Source organism: Helicoverpa zea, chromosome 29 (genome assembly GCF_022581195.2).
Source record: "Helicoverpa zea isolate HzStark_Cry1AcR chromosome 29, ilHelZeax1.1, whole genome shotgun sequence".
NCBI lineage: Eukaryota > Metazoa > Arthropoda > Insecta > Lepidoptera > Noctuidae > Helicoverpa > Helicoverpa zea.
The window spans coordinates 6,776,779-6,802,819 of record NC_061480.1 but is presented as its reverse complement, the minus strand read 5'-3'; the positions used below and the strand labels follow the sequence as shown (position 1 = coordinate 6,802,819).

The 26,041-nt window shown below is 38.0% G+C and overlaps 3 protein-coding genes and 1 pseudogene across 3 annotated transcripts; 2 read left to right on the top strand and 2 right to left on the bottom strand.

Moving 5' to 3' along the window:
* Positions 1–2,471: 2,471 nt before the first annotated feature.
* On the bottom strand, positions 2,472–6,102 carry LOC124644305. The gene is made up of 2 exons (XM_047183602.1): positions 5,693–6,102; positions 2,472–4,897 (listed from the first exon to the last, which is right to left on the bottom strand). Exons 1-2 carry the CDS (start codon positions 5,991–5,993, stop codon positions 4,152–4,154), a joined length of 1,047 nt encoding a protein of 348 aa, XP_047039558.1. The 5' UTR covers positions 5,994–6,102; the 3' UTR covers positions 2,472–4,151.
* A 685-nt stretch (positions 6,103–6,787) lies between these two features.
* LOC124644124 lies at positions 6,788–9,183 on the top strand (annotated as a pseudogene).
* A 4,923-nt stretch (positions 9,184–14,106) lies between these two features.
* Positions 14,107–16,512, bottom strand: LOC124644157. Its single transcript, XM_047183393.1, has 3 exons — positions 16,417–16,512; positions 15,455–15,537; positions 14,107–14,752 (listed from the first exon to the last, which is right to left on the bottom strand). Exons 1-3 carry the CDS (start codon positions 16,502–16,504, stop codon positions 14,585–14,587), a joined length of 339 nt encoding a protein of 112 aa, XP_047039349.1. The 5' UTR covers positions 16,505–16,512; the 3' UTR covers positions 14,107–14,584.
* Positions 16,513–16,515: 3 nt separating this feature from the next.
* LOC124644158 lies at positions 16,516–19,066 on the top strand. Its single transcript, XM_047183394.1, has 3 exons — positions 16,516–16,849; positions 17,831–17,910; positions 18,459–19,066. Exons 1-3 carry the CDS (start codon positions 16,762–16,764, stop codon positions 18,624–18,626), a joined length of 336 nt encoding a protein of 111 aa, XP_047039350.1. The 5' UTR covers positions 16,516–16,761; the 3' UTR covers positions 18,627–19,066.
* Positions 19,067–26,041: the final 6,975 nt, after the last annotated feature.

The window sequence follows — 26,041 nt, the reverse complement described above, 5'->3', positions numbered from 1 at the left end:
CAGCGTGCTTATTTTTTATATATTTTTTGTTTCACTTATATTACTCGCTCAATTGCCACAGCTGACACAACATAACTGACTTTATCCACGAACAGGAATGAATGTTAAGCAGTGCAAAAAAACCAGGTGGTGGTCCAGAATCATTAACCAAACATATCTGCATCACCAGTAAACATTTTTTATCTGACCTAAAATCAGCAAAATATGGATACTATTACTATTCTTACGCGCGCCGAGCACCACTCGCACATCTTTTGTGTGTTTAGAGTCTCCATAACCGCTGAAAAATTATTTAACTGTTAGGAAGACCAGACTAGGTATCTTACGTCCGAGTAATTACGGGAAGAAGTTCCCCGGGATGCGGGTGAAACGGTGGAGAGGTAGTTTTTTTATTTAAAATCACCAAACTTCTTATTTTTGTGTAACATCGCAATCTTGAAGTAGATTCAACAATGTCACTTAATTATCTTTATTTTCAGAATTTTGCGTAGCAGCATTTATTCCAGAACAAGATTTGTTTTCCCCATAATTGCGTAAGGTACCTTCACTCTAGCAACCCAGCTACTGACAACCACAGACAATACAAATCGCAGTAAACCATAGACATCGATACTTTTGTGTAGCTTAGATACCAATCTTTTGAGACTTCAATTATAACGTTAACAAAAACTTTAAGTGTGTTGATCTGGACATATGCGTTTAGTATAATTGAAATATTTACATTACTTTTAAAAAATAGTAAAATTATATACACCTACTATAAATTACTAATATTAAAAAAAAAAAAAAAAAAAACAAAAAACTCCTCCACATCGCTGCCCACTGGGAATGTACTCAAGAGGCTGGCACTTTCTTTATTTCCCATCTACTATTAAACACCAAAAATGGATCACTGCTACTTTACGTATTTTATAAGGCATTTTTATTTTATAAGCGTATCTAAGCGCTTAGACTGATACTGATACGCCATCTAGTATTGAATAGATCAAACTTTAATCTCAAGCTCAGTCAGATTGACATAATAAAATGTTATTGAGTCTGTTCAATATAAAAATCAAATCATTTTATTCATCTTAACAGCAGTTAGAAACCAGTCATTATTAGGGTTCCGTACCCAAAGGGAACCCTATTGTTTTCGCACCTCTGTCCGTCCGTCTGTCTGTCACCAGGTATCTCATAAACCGTGATAGTTAGAGAGTTGACATTCTCACAGATGATGATGTATTTCTGTTGCCACTATAACAACAAATACTGAAAACTAGAATATAATAATAAATATTTTGGGGGTTCCCATACAACAAACGTGATTTTTTTGCTCATTTTATAAATAACTAGCTTCTGCCAGCGGTTTCACCCGCATCCCGTGGGAACAACCTATCGCACCGGGATAAAAAGTAGCCTATAGCCTTCCACGCTAAATGGGCTATCTAACACTGAAAGAAATTTTCAAATCGGCCCAGTACTTCCTGAGAATAGCGCGTTCAAACAAACAAAAAATCAAACTCTTCAGCTTTATAATAGTAGTATAGAATGATGGTACGGAACTATTAGGAACTATTAACACCCATAGGAAATATTTCCAGGACTCTAACAAAGTAGTATGGCCTTCAATTTCAAAAACTGGGTTTTCTATTTGTTCAACTCAACCATATTCAAAATCAGCTCAGTAGATGCATAGATGACCCCTACAACTGCACGACTTTTTTTAAATATGTGTAATAACTTAATTGGTGATTATAGAATGAAAATCTAAAATCAACAATTAAGTTTAGATGCCATGGGTCACGTATAAAATGCGCGTTGCCCAAGTTTCTTAATGCTACTTGATTTGAGAGTTAATTTAGGAGATATGTATTAGGCGGTATTAGGAAAGTGCCACAACTGCCACAGAAGTACTACGTTTGATTACAAACAGGGGCCCGATTCTCCTAAGTTAATAATGTCAAAATCGAATAGTAATCGAATCGCAATACGATCGTAATAGCAGTTTTAACCATATCGGGCATTCTGCTACTAATAAAAGACCAATCGTATTCGATTGACATTTGATTGGTGTGCGATTGGTATGCTATTTTGGTAATTTTGGTCTATACGGTAGTTTGCCGTGCAATCATTTTGCAATCGTAAAACATTTGCAGACAAAATGATTCATTATTGAATGACAGAAAAGAATAAAAACGTTTATTTCAAAGAAAAAATAGCGGAATGCCACATACGCTTCAATAGTAATCGAGTCGGGATTGGATCTCAGTCGACTCGAGTCGAACGTCAATCGAAGGTCGCTTAAGTAAAATTAGGAGAATCGGGCCCCAGATAGAACATGTATTGTGAATGACCGTTAGAATATACTTATCCTGGTTGTAGTTCGTTATTTACCCCATTTATAGAGGAAAGCTATACTTTTGTCCCACGAAGTAGTTCACTCAGGAAGCGGCAAAACCGCAAGTTACAGTCGTAATAAAACAAAGGCATCAAAGATAAAATATTTTTAATCATCATGATTCAAGTTACAAGTCTTATAAAGTCGTCTCTTATACATGTACAAGAGTTTACAACACAAAAATTAGAAATAATCAACAAGTAAAATAAAATCAACTTTCAACTGTGAACACAATCTCTGATGCATGCTTGATACAGAACAAAAATCGAGTACTTTGTCAACAATTTAACGTATTGACTCACACTTTTGTAACAACATTATATTATGTCTAAAAAAATAGGCTATGTCTGTCTCTCACGTCTGGGCCGAAATGATGCGCCCACTACCAAGCACTCACTATACGTGACATTTGCATAAGTATATGGTGCATAAATATATTAACAAAAACAAGAAAAATAAAATCAACTTTAACCGTTAACACATTAAGTGACACGTGCTTAATACAACACAAAAAATCGAATACTTTGTCAACATTTTTAAATCGGCGTACACTTCTGTTACAACATAATATTTTGTACCTACTTACCAAGTCATGCATAAAATCAGTCTCAATTGATTAAAATAAGAACAATATAGCTCGCCTAAGCTGAAATGAAGCGTTCATTACCGCATTTATGCACTGGAGCAATACCATTTCAACTTAGACAAGGTATAATCTACAACATAAAACTATAACAAACTAGTATGTTCCACACCAAAAAGATTTAAAGCAATTTCTTCTTTCTCAAGTCGCAATTTCAAATTGACTGAATATATGCACATATTCTACTAATACTATGACAAATAGGCAATTTCGAGGTATAAAAAATCTTACATACTATATTACAATCCTGTTTTCAAAATTAGGACGGCACCTCAGAAACACTAGGCAAGTACCTGGGTTTAATAATGTGTACATTGTACAAAAAAAACTTAAAATTAATAAGGCACATATTGACTTTTTTCTTATAAATATAGTTTTCTAAGTTTAATCACATATTGTAAAACTTCACAGTCATTCCGCTCCTCAAGCTGATTGCTAATTAAAAATTAGGCTTATCTTCTAATGAAAATTACTGTCTTACATACACATGATTAGGAAAAAAAATCTTATATTAGCATCAGGAACATATAAAAAGAGGTATTTTTAATTTAAAGACGTACACTGGTGACCAGTAAGCAAGCTTGAACAAATCATCAGACAGATGTACCACCAATATTGAATCTATCTGTGGTTACCTACTACAGATAGGAGTTTGATATAACTTGTCAAAATTTAAATCAATGGATAGATAGAATATTGGGTTAAATTTAAGTACTATTAAATGAGGTTTATAGTCTGATGTCAATATTAGCAACATTAAGTTATCGCTTGGATTAAAAAAAAAACATAATATCTATTAAAAGAACAAAATACATTCCCTACTTCAAATTGACCACAATTTGAGTTTGGAATGGGTTATCTTCAATGGAAATTATGTTTTTTTGTTGAAAAGAACAAAAATTACCATACATATAGTAATTTGAATCAATTGTTCAACAATTGAAACGTTTTCTTTGTTTATTACTGTATGATATGCAAAGAAATAAATTATATACAGATAATGCAAACATGCATAAATTGCAATTACGCACTTCTAAATAACATCTAACAAAATAAAGAAATATATGAGAAAAACAACAAAGTTACGATTATGACGTAAGAGATTAATAATATTTTTTCTAGATAGATCTACTGAGATTTACGGTAAAAAGCATGATTCTGGAGAATCACATTTCTTGGCTCATGGTACGTAAAATTTGTTTGAAGAGGAGGGGTTTGCATACCCGTATGGCTTGCAGATTGTGGAAGCCTAGACAAGTAAATACCATGACTTTGCGAGACCATCTGTGGCATATTATGTCTGATAGGAATGAAGGATGTCGATGGAGTTGCATCCCTGTCAATACCATGTCTAGAAGTATTAGTATGACTTGACAAAGTAGCGATACTTTTGTTGATTTGTTCAACGGTCTTGGCTTTTAATTCGGCCACTGTTTTAGGCTTACTGGCACTGCTACTGGTATTCGGGGATTGTGTTTGCTGTGAAGATTTACTTTTACTTTTAGACCTGTTCTTCTTGTCTGATTTACCTTTAGATTTCCTCTCCAGTTTCTCAGATTCTGTTTTCTTATCTGGTTTTGGGGTATCTGGCTTGTAGGGTTTTTCGAACTCTGCCTTCAAAGAACTGGATAGGGATGCCTCCGAGTCAGAGTTGTTTGCGGATGATTTTTTGATTAAGTCAAAGTTAAAATGGGCGACACGCGTTTCCGTTTTAGAAGTTTCCAGTAACGGTATTATTATTGTTTCATCGGAGGAAGTATCTGGTTTTGAAGTACGGTGCTTCCTTTTCTTCTTCTCCGGCGAAGATTTGTCAGTTTGTACAGCAATCGACTTGTTTGATTTAGCTGTTTCCTGAGACTCTTGTTGTGATTTACCTGTAACATATTTTGAAAAATAAACTTTGGAATAAGAGATATTAAAGTCCACATACACAAAGTAGTTTCAAAGGAATAAGTTGAATTATGTTTCATTTGCAGTTTAAAAAGAGAATGCGGCTTAAAATGTTTTACTTAGTTAATAGAATCATTATTTTTGAAAGTATTTTATTTGCATAAAAAGTAATATCAGGATTGTTTACATACATATGTTTATATACCTACACAGGTGGAGTGTAGGTATATTAATAACAACCAGTTATAGTTGTCATAGTTAGGAACTTCTCCCAGTACTGGGATAAAATGTAGTCTATGTTATTTGTGTATATCCAAACGAAAAATATATTTTTAAATAACTTCAATAGTTCTTAAGTGCACAAAAGAATGCTTCCTCTACTTATTGGATTTGAAAACTTATTTAACTGCTAGAAAGCGACACTGTTCACGAGTATCTTGGGAAATATTTACCCTGGTACAGGCAATAGTTCCCACAGGACACAGAAAACCGCGGGAAAGCGATATTTAATTTATGATCATTTTGCTCAACAAAATCAAGACAGCTATTATAATTTAATGTGGTAGATACCAATACTTGATTGAAAATGACTATAAGGAATATCAATGACTAAATTAAAAGAAACAAAAGCTGGCAAAACATTATTTAAACACGTACCTACTTTAATTTTCTTTTTCGAACAAAATGGCGGGTAGGGGGAAAAATTCCCGTTGCTATAGAATAAAATGATAATTGCTGGGATAATCCGTAAAAATTATAAAGCATTTCAAATAGCTTACCTGCATCACGATCCAACTTCATTTTTTTACAATTCTTCAAGTTTTCGAGATCAATCAACAGATCGCTTTCGGCGACTAAAATTTCCATGTCGGCAAGTAAAACCTTAGACTTCGCGAGTGCCGTCAGCGCCTTCACTTTCTCCCTTTTAAGCTTAACAGCCAATAAAGAGCATTCCATCTGAGTTTTAGACACCAAATCATTCAAACTCAGTATTTCATGCGACAAATCTTCTATCCGACCATCAATTTCTTGAATTCGCCGCTTATTAGGATTACTGCTCATAGTTTTACTATCAGACATTTTTATTACCCCTATTACACCTTTTACGCAAATAAATATATCTTTACTTGTTTTAATAACTTTAAAACATAAATTTTATAATAAGTAGCAAACCGACATGGAAAAAGTTCGAATTCTAAAACCTGCTAAAACCACAGACAATCCAGAGTAGCAATAGGAACGGACAGACAAGACAGATAACAGAAAATACCAAACCATAGACTATAAAAATGAAATAAAGTTACGGTTCCTCGGTTGCTTATCGGTTTATAAATTGCATTTTAGTGTCTCTAAGATATAGGTATTGTGATATAATTAAAACGAATCAATAGGCCTTCCCTAGACGGTCAATGTAATGAATGGGTGTTTTTAAAAATTAAAAAATAAAAAGTTCCCAAAAAAATTTAGATAGAGCTGTACCTGGTACGTGAGCATTGACCATAGACATAATATAGTAAACAGGACTGCGCACTTATACCCAAAAAACGAGCCGAGTGAAACAGTTCGTACGGACACACAAACACAAACTGCGTAAGTTAGAACTTAAATACCAATCTGTGTTTAATAATCTTAGCAAACTCGGATTGGTCTCACATAGCTTAATCTCATAGTCACCCTATTAGAAAGGGAAAGACGGCCTCCGTACTAACTGTTTCACTTGGCTCGTTTATGGGTTAAAAGTGCGCAGTCCTGTTTCCTAATTTTATGTCTATGAGTATATTACATCTATGTGCTGATGTAAATCATAGACTTAATGTAAATAGGGACGCGCCATAGTGTGCAAAATTAACGATTGTTGAATGAATCGTGAGTTCGAAAACTAACTCTAGTTGTTAATATTTTTTTCACCTTTGATTAAACGTTTTATTATTATTAAATTATAATAAAAACTAAATGTTATATAAAGAACAGACCCAAAGTTAATTATTAGACATTATAAAATGGCATTATCTTTAGCAATATAACATAGTTATGGAGATTTTATTTTTTTTAAATGACGGGTACCGAACGCACCCACTTGACATCCGACGCGCGTAAGGGGGCGCCAAGTTTGTTTATGTTTTGCTAAACGTCCACAATAAAAGTATTTCTGTTTTTTTTTGCTACAAATAATTAAGTGCTTTTAATATAATAAATAATTATGAGAACCAGTCAGACGCAATATGAAATGATGGTTGAATTCATGAAAGCGTGAGTAAACAGTTTAATAAGTTTGAGTGGCATAAACTTTAGTGTGAAGTATTTTAAGCGCAATGCTATTTCTATTCCAGAAATGGAGATTTGTCTAAACCTTCAGACGGCCCACGAGGTCGGAATTTCATACAAATGAAATGGAAGGAGTTAAAAAATAAATTAAATAGTGAAGGCACAGGCGAATCTAGGTCTGAGGAGAAATGGCGCAAGGTATGTTAACTCAAGTGACGCTATTTTTTTTTGTTGTTGGGCACTTGAATAAAGTCACTCTTAGGTGTTTTAATTAGTTAGGTATCCAATATCTTCGTGTGAAGTAAGTTTGTATGGAATTCCTGCTTAAATTATTGTTGTTTAATTCAAGGTGTGGAGCGTTTACAAAAATAATTGCAAGAAGAAGTGTGCCAAAATTAATAGGGCCGCTAGTGGCACTGGTGGAGGGCCAGCTCTCCAATTATCCTTGACTCATTTAGAAAACCGAGTCATGCAGATAATTGGAGTGCAGGCAACTACTGGCATGGTGGTGGAAGAAGCAGGGTTTCAACGGGTTAGCCACATACTTACCTATTTTTAAAATTATTTTTTTTTACCTCGTAAGTAATTATTATTTTTAATTTCAGGAAGCTGCTGAAATTTCTCAACCATCAGAGATGAGAGTTCCTGATGCACATGTGGATGACTATGAAATAGGTAAATATGAATTTTACTTTTATAATAATTAATCAATTAATGTAAATATATGTTTAACGTGGTTTTATGCATCCATAAATTAGGTACATAAAAGCATCATAATTTTTGTTCAATGTGAAGTCTTGATAAAAAGATTATTTATACATAAATCCCATTATATATATCGGGTGTGTCGTTCACAATCACATTAAATCATATCGCATATACTTTATGATATTCTATGGCGAATTGTAAAAAAAATAACCTAATCCATTCAGTGGTTTAGCCACAGGAGTCATTTTTCGTTTTTATAATTTACAACATCATGTGTAAAGCAGAGATAAAGTTAGGAGTATCGTATGTTTTGATCAGTTGACAGCTGTCAGTTTTCAAGGGAGAATTTCAGTTGTTTGTAATGATTGACTTTTATATGGTGTTCTAATTTTTGAAAATTTTTATTCCATTTACTTTGTTTGAAAAAAACATTTTTTTATTTTTACTTATTTTTCTTTTATCTTTGTGTTAATCGACGTATATTAACCAGTATATTAACGCATTTAATTTAATGTGATTATGAACGACACACCCGATATATGTACATAAATATCACATTACACAGTAAATGTTTCTATCAGAACTCAAGTTTCTGCTAATAAGAAAAAGGACTAGTCTAATCAACATTAATAAAATGTTTTACAGATTGAAATATTCGGGGCACAAGTAGTCAGCCAACAGTGGCTCCCCCTCCACCACCGAGTCCACCAGATGAAACCCCTGCTCTCCCATCAACCGAGGCACATCCTCCATCTCCTCAAATACATGAAGAAGAGACGTGGAAACCACCACCACAAAAAAAAGCCAAGGAACAACAAATAGGAAAAATGTTTTTACAAGCAGATAGAAAGTCAAAGGAGTATGCTAGAGAGCGTGATAGGGCCTATGAAGAATTAGAGAAAGAGCGGTTGCGGATTAGGACAGAGGAATTGAGAGTTAGAGAATTAGAGATGAAAGAAAGGGTGAGACAAAGAGATGATGAATTGAGAGTTAGAGAATTAGAGATGCAAGAAAGGGTGAGACAAAGAGATGATGAATTGAGAGTTAGAGAATTAGAGATGCAAGAAAAGGTGAGACAAAGAGATGATGAATTGAGAGTTAGAGAATTAGAGATGCAAGAAAGGGTGAGACAAAGAGATGATGAATTGCGATTACAGGCTAAATGGTTGGACTTTATGAGAGAGGCTATGGAAGTTTTTGTAAGGTTTATGGAAAAAAAGACTTAGATTAAGGTTATTTTTTAAATATTATAAAAATGCAATTTTTTAAAATTATTAATTAAAAAGTAAAGTTATGAGTGTAATCTATTAATTCTATCTACTAAAATATTCCTTATCGCCCTTAGCCTAATTAAGTCATCTCCTCCATTTTCCTGAAAAAGATGGTCAAAAAGGATAAAGATATGTTTTGGAGTTCTTCTGGTTCCGGTTCGGGTACGTTTAATTTTAGGGCTAAATTATGCAACTTTCTTATGTACTCCTCTTATATACTCTCTTATGTACTCTCTTATGTACTCCTGTTATGTTCTCTCTTATGTTCTCTCTTATGTACTCCCTTATGTACACTCTTATGTACTCTCTTATATACTTTCTTATGTACTCTCTTATGTTCTTTCTTATGTACTTTCTTATGTACTCTCTTATACGCGGTTGTAATAAAGTTATTTTTGATGACTAAAGTCTTTGTTTAACTCCCAAAAATATTACAATTCTAATGTAACTGGATTGAGGAGGTCAGATAGGCAGTCGATATGTAAAATACTAGTACTCAGCTGCATCCTGTTAGACTGGAAGCTGACCACAACATAGTCGGTCAGATGATGATTCATAAGACCACTGTTACCGACCGACACAATATTTAAATAATGGCGTCCACGGCCGATTTTCGGCCACGGCGGCTTTTCTCACTTAAGGAGATCAGCCAGCTGCGGAGGACATATTATAGTGCACGAGCATTTGCGCAGACGCAGGTGCACTCCCTATTCCTTTACTCTCATAACCCGATGGGACGGCAATCCGACACGACCGGGAAGAGATCAGGCGCAGGACCGACATTTACGTGCTCTCCGATGCACGGGTGAATCAATCGCCAACTTCCAGACTACGGGCTGCTTTGTGAAAATTTAAGAAAACCCACAAAGCGATTTCGGCCCGACCCGGGAATCGAACCCGAGACCTCTGGCACAGCAGCCGCGCTTGCGAGCACTAGACCAATGAGGCAGTCAATACTAAACATCAAAACACCCCACCAAAAAAAAACTAATTTGAACATCCCACCCAAAAGCATTAAATTCACACATTATATGCAAAAAAAAATCCGTTTCATATAATTAGTTTCGAACTGTGATTAAAACCCGTATAAAAATGAATTATTTGTATTTAATACGATTATACATAGTTTACTAATAACTTTTTAAGTTAATCATGGTATATAAGGAGTTGGGTTTTTAGCTTTGGTACATTTAGCTGGACAAAATGATATCAGTTACTCGTATTGTGTTCATCGCTAGCGCACTTACCTTAGCACTCGCGCAAGGAGGCCCAGAGCAATGCACTACTGCAGATTTCGGTAAGTTTTGTAAATAAACAAAGTGTGTCGTACCTAATCATCACATTAAGTTAATAAATACGTTAATATACTGGTACAGCACTAGTACTCGGCTACATCCGGTTAGACAGGAAGCCGACCCCCAACATAGTTGGGAAAAAGGCTTGGAAGATGATGATGACGTTAAAGTTCGGCCATTCAGAGAATGCGTTCCTGACACGTCGCGATTGAACTGACGACGTAACTTTGCAATGGCGTTGCAGTTACGATAAAAATATTTTTGCTGGTTGTTTACCGTTTTAACAATTGAGGAGCATTAAAACAACATTATTATATCAATAATCAATGAATGTAGTTACGTCGTCAGTTCAATCGCGACGTGTCAGGAACGCATTCTCTGAATGGCCGAACTATAATATGTCGATCAGCACAAAGAAAAAATAAAATACGTTAAAATAAATTAAAAAATTCAAACAAAGTAAATAGATTAAACATGTGCGAGAATTAGAACACCATTTAAGAGTCAGTCATTACAAACAACGGAAATTCCCTTGTGTTTGCAAATTAACGACGTGCAATACACTCGGTAACAAAATGGATTCAAACAAAAATCGAATGGAAGAGAGCGACTACTTTGTGTTTTCTTGCAAACGAATAAAAGACTGCTTTTCGCGACGAATTCGCTGCGTATGCGCGGCGTGTTCGTTGCGCGCCCGTAACGTATTCGTTGCGCGTCCGTTCCGCTTTGAAGACGCTCGCAATCCGCTAGTGTGATAAGGTCCTATACCGCTATCAGGCAAGGTTACTACAATAAATTATTTTGCATTATTCTAGGTGAAAAGGCAGATGATGAAATGCCTTTTGACACTGTTGAACTTACCGCCAATGTCCCCGACTGGAGTATTGCCATAACCGTAAGTACACACTTCTTTATCATGTTTCTGCTTTTTCAGTTCCTTGTTTTTCATGTTATTTTTCTCATTGTTTTGCTTTACGGCTAAGGGATATATTAGGCCGGGCCGTGTCCGGAGCGTGCCGTATACGTGGCTCGTACGGGGCACGGATGTGAAACGTTACATATAGTTATCGGCACGAATCTTGGGCTCTGACCTACATCTGCGCAGAAGTAATTTATTAGCAAAGAACCAATCCCGAGTGACGGCTATGACGCGATGCACAGCGGGCCAATCACCGCTTCAGCCCGCCCCCGCTCCGCACTTCATACCACAAAAGGGACCCAATAAATTACTTCTGCGTAGATGTAGGTCAGAGCTCAAGATTCGTGCCGATAACTATACATTTTGTATGAAGCAGTTTATATTACACCGTGAATGATCCGTAGCCCGTTCGGGCCACAAACGACGCTCGTCTTTAGAATTTCGTAAAAGCCGCATCGGCTCAGCTTGGAAGACGCGTCGCGACGCCGGCCGATGGCGAAACGAGCCGTTTATACGATAACGAGCCGTGTATTACTAAAGCGATAAGTCGTGTAGTGTGGTGTGCATGCGACTCGGCTTAAACCGATTTCGCTTCGATAAATGTGGGGAGACCTTAAACTCAATGAACACACTAGAACGAGGTTCTTCATGCAAACCAGTAGTGTGCCTTGTTCCTACAATAACACTATATAATAAATCTGGAACACTGATGGTTCGGTGCCGTAAGTCATCACTGGTAACACACATTGGTTGAAGACTTTCGTCTTGAGGCACTGAGGTATGTCGGACGAAAAGACATTGCGCAGAAAAGACGATGCAGGTCGCTTCCAACAGGTATCTGTGGAGATCAAAGGGGGAGGCCTATGTTCAGCAGTGGACGTCCTATGGCTGAGATGATGATAATGATAATGATGACTGATGGTTCCAGAAGGAACATACGTGGGTGGTACACTACAGAATATGAGTACACGCACACACCACAAACTTTTAGTCGATCGATAGTTTGTTTGGGCTCATGGATCAGTATAGAATGAATGATAGTACGCACTCTACAAAGATTTGGTATTTGGCCGGTATCAGACTGAAAACTTTTTTTTGCCATACTGTCTAGCGTCAGCTGTCTGTTTAGTCTGCAGGGAGATTGACACTATCTTTCGCTCCAATAGCAGCGGAATTTCATAACTTCGAAATAACCAAAAAAAATGTGTTTTTCTTACAGGCTCCATGCACAGATATAGCAGGCGTGCATGCAACGATATGCGACAATGACGTGAAAGCTGTGGCCCACTTCGTCGACGCGAACACTCTTTTGATACACCGTCCTGGTAACCTGCAAGGCACTGGCAAGGTCGATGGTATAGTTTACTGCAGAAATAGGTAAACCCAAGGAAACATGAGCGGAGATGCCATAATGCGGTAGGTCAAGCGCCTTCTTCTAGCTCAAATTCGTACGTTGAACATGTCCAAAACTAACTTACGAATGAACTAACGAGGCGTTCGGGTTCTTTGAGACCTCTGTCAACGATTTTTGATGTTGCAAAAAATTTAGGTACGGGTCTCTGAAGGGCGAAAACAGTAACGTTCCTTGTCCGCCGCTCATTGCATTTTGGCGCGCAACTTTCTTTGTAAATTTTCCGTTATGGCACCTCCGCTAGTCATTTTGTTCTCCATAGGTAGAGCCTTATGAAGCAGCCAAAACATTTGGTCCTTGAATTTTCTTTGGTTACGGTGTTTGGTTTGAATATGTATTATACTTTTCTGAATAAAATGCTTGAACTATAAAAGCGAATTTGTTTTTTTATCTTACCTCATCATCCTCCGAGCCTTTTCCCCAACTATGTTGGGGTCGGCTTCGACTCTAACCGGATGTAGCTGATTACCAGTGTTTTATAAGGAGCGACTGCCCTATCTGGCCCCCTCAACCCAGTTACCCGGGCAACCCAATAAACTTGGTTAGACTGGTGTCAGACTTACTGACTTCTGACTACCCGTAACGACTGCCAAAGATGTTCAATGACAGCCGGGACCTACAGTTTAACGTGCCATCCGAAACACAGGAAGCACATTGGTGTTTAAGATATACTTAGAAAGTACATACAAACTTAGAAAAGTTGTATTGGTACTTGCCTGACCTGGAATCGAACCCGCGCCCTTATACTCGAGAGGTTGGTTCTTTGCCCACTAAGCCACCACGACTTTTTATCTTACCTACTGTATAAAGAAGAGCTCGTGGAGTCGTGGCTAAGTCAAAGCCGCGCGGATTGATCGATCATAAGGTTAAGCAAGGCTTGGCGCGGTCGGTCCGTGGGTGTCAATCTTACTATTGGTAAGTTACAAAGGGGTATCAGGTTGCCAAGGTAACTGGGTTCAGGTCAGATAGATAGTCGCTCCTTGTAAAACACTGGTACACAGCGGCATCCGGTTACCCTGGAACCTATATTTGAAAACGGCTAAGCATTGCCATGCAACAAGGCAAAGCTACCAGCCTATTGGGTACAGTCCCGGTTGGCAGCGATCAGGAAGAGCTCTTCGACGATGTTTTACATTTAAATGTAGACTAAGGTTCATTAATTTACATGTACCTTTACAAATTGTACATTAAAGGTATCTCAATATAAGGTTCGGGATACAAAATTAATAAAAAAATAATAAAGGAGGTAACAAATAACAACAAAAATAGTTTTTGACAAATAGATACAATATATTGAGAAAAAAATAAAATACATATTACAATTGAACTTTACGACGACGAAAACTTGTTATTTTATTGAAAACAAAATACTTTTTTCACAAAGAACAACAACAGCGATCACTTTGCTTCAATTACAAACGTAATTAATTGTTTAAACATTTTGCTAGTACTATTAACTACCATAGATCAGTTCTAAGACATAAGCACGGTTATAAAATGTACTGGCATAAAAACGTCATTCCTTGCTAAAAAGAAAATTCATTAAAAGCCCGTCGTGTAAGGGTGCATCCTGTGTGAGCGAATCGCGAACAATTCAAAGCGAATTGACAAATGTATGTTGGCCACTAGAATTGACAGAAGTTGGCCACAAAGAATGACAGATGTTGGCCATTAAAGTTTACGGTTGTTGACCACTTTGATAATCAGTTATTGGAAATCGACTGTTTGTTGTCACTCAGGAGTCACCGTAACAAATAAAATGAAGAGAAAAGATCAAGTTTAGGGGTAATGGACAAGATTTATCACTCAATACAGTAGGCTGTAATATAAACCACTCCTTTGCCGGCCAGGCTTCCGGTACGGTGAACTATGAGAGTGTTCCAATTGACGAAGGTGGTGCTAGGCGGCTGATCATTGTCGCAAACTATTGCGTGTAAACCTGAGACTCCTTTGACGCATTCGGGTATAGGCTGCAAAAGATCATGTTTTGAACTAAGAACGTCAGTGTATATTTATAACTAGCTGTTTTCCAGCGGGTTCAACCACGTCCCGGGTGCAATTCTGCTTATAAACAGACAACATATAGGCTGTCACTCGGAGAGTTGTGTAGCTTTCAAAAAACGCATTTAAAATTTCCCAAATCAGTATTTTCGGAGCCTTTAGGGTTCAAACAAAAAAAAGGTTTCCTTTTTACTATATTAGTATAGACTAGCTTCTGCCAGCGGTTTCACCCGCATCCCGTGGGAACTACTTCCCGTACCGGGATAAAAAGTAGCCTATAGCCTTCCTCGATAAATGGGCTATCTAACACTGAAAGAAATTTTCAAGTCGGGCCAGTAGTTCCTGAGATTAGCGCGTTCAAACAAACAAACAAACAAACTCTTCAGCTTTATAATATTAGTATAGATATGTAACTGGAAGCCAACCCCAACATAGCGGGAAAATGTGTATCTATGTAAGCTAGATTAAATAGGAAACATTTTTGTCTGCTGTTTGGAAGAAGTTCCCCAGGGACGAGAGAATCTAGTAAGTATATTGTAAGTGTATCTATATATTAATGGTTCTATGTTGCGAAAGTCAGATAGGCAGTTCTTAGCTCCGTGCAAAACACTGGTATTCAGATGCTTAAGACTGAAAAAGGGCTGGACAAGTGGCCAGGTGTAGGTACTTACTGGTATGCTAACATTATAGTCGGCAACGTAGGGATCCATGTATACTGGTAATAGCTTCACGGGGTGATTCGTTGGTATATATTCTGTAAGGAAGCAAACAAAGTACAGTGCTACCGCCTCTTTTGTGTAGTTGACAGCTGTCAGTTTTTTAAAGATACAAAGTTTTTAAAAGATACATATGGTTCTGCGGGTTGTTCGAAAGAGATACCGCGGCCCTGGTACATAAAAGGCCTATGACGGAACAAAACGGTTTTTAGTCAGTAAGAGTCTGACACTCCCTCACCGCTGCTAACCCACAGCGGGAGGGGTCATTTGATGATTTTTGACGTCGTTAAAAAAAAGATACATATGGTTCATAAAATGACCAGTGTAGATGTCATAATGCAAAATCTAACGACGAGGAAATATACTAGTTCCGTCCTTACACGCCATCTATGGAGTGCATGCAGTTAGCTCTAGTAACTAATAACGTCTACCTTACGTTGCTTGGCCTACAAGAAGGCGCCTGAGTTGTCTTCCTTATGGCATATCGTCGTCTTAGAATGAAAACCTCGGAAATGCATTTTTTCTCAATATTTTTTTATTGCATTTCTTGGAAGATAATCGTAAAAAATATGGAATACTAATCCTTATCCTGAAAAATGCATTTTTTCTTAATATTTTTTTATTGCATTTCTTGGAAGATAATCGTAAAAAATATCGAATACCAATCCTTATCCTGAAAAGTTATCTCTTGCACTTACGAGATTTTCACTCTAAGGCGTCGATATGCGCTATTTTTCCTTCCTCCGTGGGCAGTACAGTCAACTTCAGGTCAGTGGTAACACTTTTATAGGCAAATCGTACTTATTACTATTGAGTTAAGGTGCATGACAGTTACCACTGATGTGCAGTCTACCGCACTATAAAATATGTGATGGTAGAAAACCTGTTCCGGCAAGAAACAATTTAAAAAGTCTTACGGTATTGCGCCTCCGAGCACACGTTTTGTCCATGCACGCCTAAGGCCAGTGCGCAGCTCATGATCACAATACTTGTAACTGAGATCATTTTGTCCAGCAAAGTGTACCCAAGATACCGAAAATCCAACGCCTTATATACGTCAAAACAGCGACATAATTAACAAATAATTTTAATTACTAACACGCCCTTAATTTGGCACTCATGCGCAATTCGTTTTGCTCTCTAATTAAGACCTGTGAAATTCAATTATATGAATTTAGAATTCGTTTTTAATAATGATTTTCCATAAACGGGTATATAAAGCGTTGGGTTTTCGGTATCTTGGGTACACTTAGTAGGACAAAATGGTCTCAGTTACAAGTATTGTGGTCATCGTTTGCGCGTTTGCATTGGGCGCACGCGGACAAAACGCATGCAGTCCTGCAGAAATCGGTGAGTTTTTTTTTTATAATTGACCACTTTGGCAATTAACCAATCGTGATACGGAGTTTGTGTGTCGGTTGTCATGATTTAATGAATTGATTTTGTGTGTAAACTCTCCTCTCTAAGCGTCCTACCAATAACTTTCTCCCACACTTTCGTACTAAGTTACATTAGCTTTATTCCCCTATAGTTGTTGCAATCCACATATCATCCTGATTCTCAAATGTTGGCACCAGGCCAGGAAACTATTGCACTACTCGTCCGGTATTGTTTCCTCTTGCAACAACTTATTGAAGAAGTCGTTGTTCCCGTGGAAGATGGGTAGGTCTTTAGTATGGGACGCGACCTGTGTCGATACTCTTGCACCATCTCACCTTCCTAGCTCGGCGCGATGTGCTGGTTCCGCTGCTGCGGCTGCAGAGGACCTCAAACGGCGCAAATATAGTACCCTGGTGGGTAACTATACCTTTGAGCCGTTTGGGGTTGAAACCCTCGGGCCGTGGGGTCCAAGTGCTCATCTCCTATATAAGGATATCGCTAAGCGACTTGCTGACACTTCAGGTGACCCAAGGGCTGGTTTTTATTTTGGCCAAAAAGTAAGCATTGCCATCCAACGTGGCAATGCTGCCAGCCTCTTGGGTACACTCCCGGTGGGCAGCGATGAGGAGGAGTTTTTTGATGCAATTTTTTAAATATTTTTATCTATAGTAAGTGTTTATATTAGGTAATAAGTTAGTTGTATGTTGTATATATATTTATTATTAAGTTATTGTAAAAAGTTATTTGTAAATAAAAATAAATAATTGAAGAATAAAGCCAGCCATTTCCATCCATGCAACGTATTACGTAGGTACATAATATGTCACATCGTCGGTACAAAAAGTTGTTCAGAAAATCCTACAAAAATTCGGCCGATACAAAAGTCTGACGGCGTGGACGGGCAACCTTAGTGTGGTAGAAATTAAATAAGTATCTTTTACTCCCTACCAGGTTCACCGACTGGCTATCCAGTGCAACTGCAAGAACTTATCCTGAAACCATATGTCCGTGAATGGACTGTTAATATACCCGTAAGTATAATGGCTCGAAAAAATCATTTTTACACACAGAACACTGAGAACAGGTCGTTATCTGCCTCCGGTCTAGCCTTTTCCCAACTGTGATGGTCCAGCAGAAGTCGCGGTGGCCTAGTGGGTAAAGAACCAACTTCTCGAGTATGGGGGTGTGGGTTCGATTCCAGGTCAGGCAACTTTTCTAAGTTTGTATGTACTTTCTAAGTATATTTTGGACACAATGACTGATAAAAAGGTGAATGAAAACATCTTGAGGAATCCTGGACTAGACAGACTGTATCTGAAATCAGCAACCTACATTGAGCAAGCGTGGTGATTAACGCTCAATCCTTCTCCGTGTGAGAGGAGGCCGCAGCCCAGCAGTAGGACGATAAAAAGGCTGTAACAGTAGTAGTAACAGATGGTCCAGCGAAGAGTACAATACCAGTCAAAACGAATTTAGCGACTGCCTATTTGACCTTCTCAACCCGGGAAATCCGATACCCTTTAGAAGACGAGTTGCCAGGACTCTTGAACCTAAAGCAATGCACATGTTTCTTTTGCAGGCAATACCCCAATGCGTGAATGGAGTATCGGGTGCGCTCGCAGAAGTATGTGACGGAGATGTACCTCCTCAGAGCCAGTTCATCAGCATAGATAAACTCTTGATTCGCCGTGTGGGAAGTGTGCTCACTCCAGCTACTGTCACCGTGACCGTGTTCTGTGTGGTCTAAACCCTGTCCGGTACCCCTAAAGATCCTATCTTTCATCTTCATAATTATGATTTCTTTCCATAAAAAAAATGTTTGCAAATTCGATGGTATCAATTTTAAAGATCTTTCATCTTCATAATTATTATTTCTTTTCATAAAAAAAAATTGTACCTTCGATGCTACCAATTTTGTCACCGTGTCCAATTTCTCACAAAAGGGAGTCGGAAATCCATCTGCGGTTGGAGCAATAGAGTCAGACTCGTACTGACTTAAAGACACCCATGTTCCTTCTGGAGCCCCTCGTGTTCCAGTCCTGCTAACAAACCCGCAAATGTCTTTGTTTCTGTGGTAGAAATACCTAAGGAATTATTTAGATCCATAGAGGAGTCCTTCTATCAATACTTGGTCGTGTAAAATCAGTCTGTACAATGTATTAAATTTTTCTCATTAAATGTGTCTTTGAAAAGTTACTATTTTATTATATACCTACACGCTGGCTTTCGCTCGTGGCTTTGCCCGCGTGGTGTGACGATAAAAAGCCTTTGTGCTAATCCAGAGTATCACCTATTTACATAACTTTCAAACAAATCGGCCCAGGCGTTTTTGCGTGAAAGAATAACAAAAACATACATCCATACATTCTCACAAAGGACAATGCCAGGGTCTGGGCTCAAAGTTTGCCCAGCAGTGGGAGTAGTTCCAGCTGGTTCCATAGTGCACTCTGAACACGAAATCCAAATATTTTTGAAATCGGTCCCATAGGTCCCGAAAAAAACCGGTTCAAATGTTCTTCATAGATAGTCACTTAACAAAGCCTGAGCCATTTGCCCAGTAGTGAAAGTGGTCGAAATAGGTTCTTTACTGCACTGTTTACACGAAATCCAAATATTTTGGAAATCGGTGCCAGAGGTCCCGAGAAAAACCGGTTCTAATGTTAAACTTGAACAGTCACTTTATGAAGCCCAAGCCATTTGCCCAGTAGTGGGAATGGTTAGAATAGGTTCTTTACTTCACTGTTAATACGGAAACCAAACATTTTTGAAATCGGTGCCAGAGGTCCCGAGAAAAACTGGTTCTAATGTCAAACTTGAACAGTCACTTTATAAAGCCCAAGCCATTTGCCCAGAAGTGGGAATGGTTAGAATAGGTTCTTTACTTCACTGTTAATACGAAATCCAAATATTTTGGAAATCGGTCCCAGAGGTCCCGAGAAAAACCGGTCCTAATGTTCAACTTGAACAGTCACTTTATAAAGCCCAAGCCATTTGCCCAGTAGTGGGAATGGTTAAAATAGGTTCTTTACTTCACTCTTAAGTCGGAATCCAAATATTTTTGAAATCGGTCCCAGAGGTCCCGAGAAAACCCGATTCTAATGTTAGCCAGCCATTGTTAGCAAGCCGTTTTAAGCAGCCACAAACCTAACAACCTCTTTTCTTGAAATAACATTCAGATAGTTAGTGGTTTCTTTCACTGTTAACAGGATAAAAAAACAGAAATAGACGTTTAAAGGTAATTGCTGTTTCTCTTGCTTTTCAGTCTCTATCTACCACAATCAGTCCTAAGTTCGTGTAGCGTCATGCAATTAATATCCGTAATGGCAATGGAAAAATCTTATCAAGACGAATAAAATAAGCTCGAACACGAGGTAGTAAATAGATACCGTTGAGGAGTTCCCTCGTCTCACTGTCGTCTCCATCGTCAGGTCAGGTCTTAACCTCCACTGTTTTGTGGTGTCGGAGACATATACCCGAATGACAAGTTTTTATTCGATATGTGCTTACAATTTCCGAGAGTTCCCTATTGTTTTAAGGTTTCTATCACCAGACCCTGGACCGAATAACAAAGGAACCATTTGGAAAGTAAATCCTTTCAAACAATAAAATTATTGTTTAAATCGGTTGGTAAACGACGGTGTTATGCACGTACTTACGTAAAAAGAATACAAACGAACTGAAAAACTCCTCCATTTTTTGAAGTCGGTAAAAAAAAATCTCGTTCAATACCTCGTATTTGTCGATTAATATTATAATGCATTTCAATTAAGGCAATAAAAGTGGAATAGTTAAGAGTTCGTAAGCATATTTTTCGTAACATTGAATAAGAGTCAAACCAGTTTTTCTCAGGACTCCTGGGATAGATTTCGAAATATTTTGGTCTGGGACCTAATTATAAGCCTATGGAACATAATACACTATGCAGTTACTGTGGGCAACTCTTGAGCCCAACTTCCATACAAAGAATAGCATTGTCCTTTCACATGTATAATATTATGCATTTATAATATATTTCCAAAATGTATGTATGATGACGAGTCATCACCCTAGGCCCTTTCCCAGCATTATTGGCGTGGGTAGTCTTTGGTAAGAATGGTTGTCAGACTTTCTGGCTTCTGACCACCTGTAACGACTGCCAAAGATGTTGAAATGACAGCCGGGATCCACCAATTGAACGTGCCTTACGAAACACGGAAGAACTCGTTATGACAAGAAGGTCACCTATCCAAGGATTCATCTCGCCAAGTCTTGCATATCCTTAGGCTAAGACTTAACGAAGGAAGGAAAGATGCCGATGGGGTCGAAAAGTGCTGGAGTGGAGACCACGGACTAGCAAGCGCAGCGTAGGACGTCCACCAACAAGATGACAGACGATCTTATAAAGGTCACCGGAAGACGCTGGATGCAGGTCGCTTCCAACAGATATCTGTGGAGATCTAAGGGGGAGGCCTATGTTCAGCAGTGGACGTCCTATGGCTGAGATGATGATGATGATAATGAAGGAAAGATGCCGTAAGTAAGGTAGATTAGGCGCCTTCTCATAGGTCAAGTGACGTATGGTAGGTAAGATTAGTTACTAGAACACGTTTGGTTTCTATCCATTGATTTTTTAAGTGTTCATCTATCTGGCTGTCAGCACACCTGAGAATGTTCAAAATAAAATAAGAAAATATATTTATAAACGTAAAACTACTGAAAAACTAAAAGTATACTATAAATATACTTTGACGATTCATAGGCGAGATTTGAGACGATAGGCAGTTCCCAATATTCTATCTATAGGTCAGTATATTGTTTTGCTTACCAGAGAAAAGAGATTGACATTCTGTACTTGTTAAAATTTTACCTCATCATCATCCTCCGAGCTTTATCCCAACTATGCTATGTTCCAGTCTAACCGGATGTAGCTGAGTACGAGGAGCGACTGCCCTATTTGACCTCCCCTACCCAATTACCCCGGCAACCCAATACCCCTTGGTTAGACTGGTGTTAGACTTACTGGCTTCTGACTACCCGCAACGACTGCCAAGGATGTTCAATGACAGCCGGGACCTACAGTTTAACGTGTCATCTGAAACACATTGGTCATTTGTCATTGGTGTCTAAGATATCCTTAATAAAAATAACTACCTCTAGTAAGCAAAACGACGGATAGATAGAGTTTGGAAATCGCCGTAAGTATATGCCGACTGTAAGTTAGTAAACCAAGGTGTCTTTATAGTCTATGCAACTAAAATTGTAAAATAGAGTAGAATCCGTTTAGTATGACTCCGTCTACAGTGACGGTGAAGTTTGGTTTTGATATAAAAAATATATAACTAAGTCAGGTATAAAGACTTATGATGACGGGAATAGAAAACTAACCTGCATCCTAACTCCTTATTGTTTTAATTCAGAGAAAACTCTACATAGGTACGTGTATTATTTCTATTTTACCTCTCTTATGTTTTTGTCTAGTTACCAATTAAGACCCGTGAAATTCAATTATATGAATTTAGTTTTTAATTTTAATACAAATTTTCCAAAGAAAGGTATATAAGGCGTTAGGTTTACGGTATCTTGGGTACACTTAGCTGGACAAAATGATCTCAGTTGCAAGTATTGTGATCATCGCTTGCGCACTTGCATTTAGCGCCCAAGGACAAAACGCATGCAGTCCTGCAGACATCGGTGAGATTTTTTATAATTTGAAAACTTTGCCAATAAAGTATAATAAACCAATCGTGATACAAAGTTTGTGTGTCGATTGTCATGGCTTAAAATCGTCCACTGCTGCCTTCACCAAGCTGGGGGGATTTGCCCATCCTCACCGCTCTGGCAGTCTGGCCGCAGTGTGGGGTATTCTTAGCTTCGGAAATGCTGCTGCACATCTTTGAGCAAGGCATTTAAGTGGTGCTGTGCTGGTTACTCTACCAACAGTCGGTTTCCAGCGCTCCTTCCCGTTTTTTGATAGCTTCGGCCGCTTTTGTTTTAGTTTGTTTAGGCCGCCCGATTTTGTGGAAGAAAAAAGAACGCACTGATAGCAATATATAGTGCAACGTACACTTTCTATAAAAAGTCGTTCAGAAAATCCTACAAAAACTCAGCCGATACAATAGTCTGACGTGGGCGGGCAACCTTAATGTGGTAGAAAATAAATAAGTATTTTTTCTCCCAGGTTCAAAGTTTGGCTATCCAGTGCAACTTGATGAACTTATCTTGCAACCTTATGTCCGTGACTGGACTATTACCGTACACGTAAGTATAACGTTTCGAAACAATCCTTTTTATACAGAGAATATGTCGTCATCTGCCACCTGCCTAGCCTTTTCCCAACTGTGATAGTCCAGCGAAGTGTAGAATACCAGTCTAAACGAATTTACCGACTGCCTATTTGACCTACTCATCTATGACTATATGAACCAAATCATCCGGGCAATCCGATACCCTTTAGAAGACGGGTTACCTGATTTTCTGGCCTCTGACTACCGCATCGGCTGTCAAAGATGTACAAATGACAATGTAAACAAGACTCTTGGACCTAAACCACACATATATGTATCTTTGCAGGAAAAACGCTTATGTTTCAAAGGAGTATCGGGTGTGCATGCAGAAGTATGTGACGGAGATTTACCTCCTCAAATCTCGTTCTACAACGCGTCAATACTCTTGGTTCACCGTTTGGGAAGACTGTTTACTCCAGTTAGAATTACCGCGACCGTATACTGTGATTTCTAACTGTGTCCAGTACCTCTAAAGATCTTTCATCTTACTAATAAAATTATTATTTCTTTTCATTAAAAAAATATTTGCCAATTTTGTCAATTTCTAACACTTACAAAAGGAAGTCGGAAATCCCCATGCGGTTGGAGCAATAAAGTCAGACTCGTACTGACTAAATAACAACCATGTTCCTTCTGGAGCAAATGTTATTTTTCTTGTGGTAGAAATACCTAAAGAATTACTTAAGATCTTATGGGTGTCTTTCTATCAAAGTGTTATGTTTTACTTTTTTTTTTTTTTTTATACAGCCTTTTTATCGTCCCACTGCTGGGCACAGGCCTCCTCTCACATGGAGAAGGATTGAGCATTAATCACCACGCTTGCTCAATGCGGGTTGGTGATTTCAGACTTTATAGTCCAGGTTTCCTCAAGATGTTTTCCTTCACCTTTTTATCAGCCATTGGTGTCTAAGTATACTTAGAACTTTTACTATCTTGTGTAAAATCAGTCTGTACAATGTATTTAATTTTTATCAATAAAAAGTGTCTTTAAAAAGTTACTATTTTATTATATCCCTTTACCTTAATTTTTTATGAATGGCTTGGCACACATCTTGGAAGCGATGTTAGGCGAAGGGTTTGATTTTTGTCGATATTATGTTATAACTAGCGACCCGCCCCGGCTTCACAAGTTTACCTTCCTCTACAATCACTCTTGTTAACGCACACGTTAACACGCACACTGCACACATGCATCACAAGCTATCTATTAAAAAAAACCACGTCAGAATCCATTGCGTAGTTTTAAAGATTTAAGCATACATAGGTGCGTAGGGATATGGGGACAGAGAATGCGACTTTGTTTTAATACTATACAGTGATTATAGTTTCTTATCGGTTTCGATAATGGCAAGCCAAGACATTTCACATCCAAGCGTGAGATCTGATGAATTTTTTTAGATTATATGTTGAGATTTTTCTTGAGCATACAAATATTAAGGTCGCATGAAAAAAACATTGTCTTTCGTCAAAAATTCTTATTTGTGTGACCTACGTCAAGATGCTGATAAACTCATACTGTAAATAGTACGATTTTTTCTCTAGGGGCATAATAATAACTACTACCTTTTATGAGTTGTTGAGTAAAGTTTTTAGTATACCAAAATGATCCTACAAGAGCTTAAAAACTGTTGAGTAGTCCGAAATGGTCCTCACGAACCAATAAAATAATCAAGGAAGAAAGAGTTCCTTATAGGTAAGTTGTTAACAAGTTTTGAAGAATGTACCATGTCGAAGAAGTGAAAAAAGCTAATTTTTTTTGAGAAACTTTAATTCACAATGACATATTCTAAATTTAAATACAGACCTATAGATACTTAAATATATTTACTAAAAAGTGGTCACTACAGCGCAGGTCAGGTAGCACAATAAATTGTGGCAGAAACTGAAGCAGGTCCTGATATATCCCTGTTTCGGTGTATTACGACTGAATGGTCGCGGAACTCAATATCAGCCGTAGAAGCCTCTTCCGAACAAACTGACACCCCCATACCGACTACAGTGCACAGTGATAAATACTGAAAAAAAAAATGATTTATTCATTATGTATAAATAACAGGGATAGGTCTCCCGCCTCTATGTAGTCGTGGTGGCCTAGTGGGCAAAGAACCAACCTCTCGTGTATGAAGACGCGGGTTCGATTCCAGGTCAGTCAAGTACCAATGCAACTTTTCTAAGTTTGTATGTACTTTCTAAGTATATCTTAGACACCAATGACCGTGTTTCAGCATTATACTGTAGGTCCCAGCTGTCATTGAACATCCTTGGCAGTCGTTACGGGTAGTCAGAAGCCAGTAAATCTAACACCAGTCTAACCAAGGGGTATTGGGTTGCCCGGGTAACTGGGTTGAGGAGGTCAGATAGGGCAGTCGCTCCTTGTAAAGCGCTAGTACTGAGCTGAATCCGGTTAGACTAGAAGCCGACCCCAACATAGTTGGGAAAAGGGCTCGGAGGATGATGATGGGTTTAAGTGGAGGATGATTTAGAAACAATAATGTACTCACAGGTACGGGTATTTCCATATCGGTTCCATCCACTGATGCTTTAATTGAAATCTGACTGGCTGTCCACACTCCTGAGAATGTTCAAAAAAAATATATTTATAAATCGTATTTATAAAAATAGACCGATCTCTAAAAACAAAACATACTTTAACAATACACGCTCTAGCGTTTATTGATTTTATTTAGACGATCGTCAGTTCCTAATATTCTATCTAGTTATCATTTGTTTTGGTTACCAGAAAAAAATGACATTATGTACTTGCTAATATCAAAATTCTACATATGACTGTGTTTTGGATGACACGTTAAACTGTAGGTCTCGTCTGTCATTGAACATCATTGGCAGTCGTTACGGGAAGTCAGAAGCCAGTAAGTCTGACACCAGTCTAACCAAGGGG

What these genes read in the sequence shown, in the direction of transcription:
- LOC124644305 (XM_047183602.1), bottom strand. Translation starts at nt 5,993, where the DNA reads ATGTCTGATAGTAAAACTATGAGCAGTAATCCTAATAAGCGGCGAATT. An exon ending in GAAGTTGGATCGTGATGCAG is followed by an intron (nt 4,898 to 5,692) that starts GTAAGCTATTTG and finishes AATATGTTACAG; the next exon opens with GTAAATCACAACAAGAGTCT.
- LOC124644157 (XM_047183393.1), bottom strand. Translation starts at nt 16,504, where the DNA reads ATGATCTCAGTTACAAGTATTGTGATCATGAGCTGCGCACTGGCCTTA. An exon ending in GTGCTCGGAGGCGCAATACC is followed by an intron (nt 15,538 to 16,416) that starts GTAAGACTTTTT and finishes GCTTCCTTACAG; the next exon opens with AATATATACCAACGAATCAC. An exon ending in ACTATAATGTTAGCATACCA is followed by an intron (nt 14,753 to 15,454) that starts GTAAGTACCTAC and finishes GATCTTTTGCAG; the next exon opens with CCTATACCCGAATGCGTCAA.
- LOC124644158 (XM_047183394.1), top strand. Translation starts at nt 16,762, where the DNA reads ATGGTCTCAGTTACAAGTATTGTGGTCATCGTTTGCGCGTTTGCATTG. An exon ending in ATGCAGTCCTGCAGAAATCG is followed by an intron (nt 16,850 to 17,830) that starts GTGAGTTTTTTT and finishes ACTCCCTACCAG; the next exon opens with GTTCACCGACTGGCTATCCA. An exon ending in AATGGACTGTTAATATACCC is followed by an intron (nt 17,911 to 18,458) that starts GTAAGTATAATG and finishes TTTCTTTTGCAG; the next exon opens with GCAATACCCCAATGCGTGAA.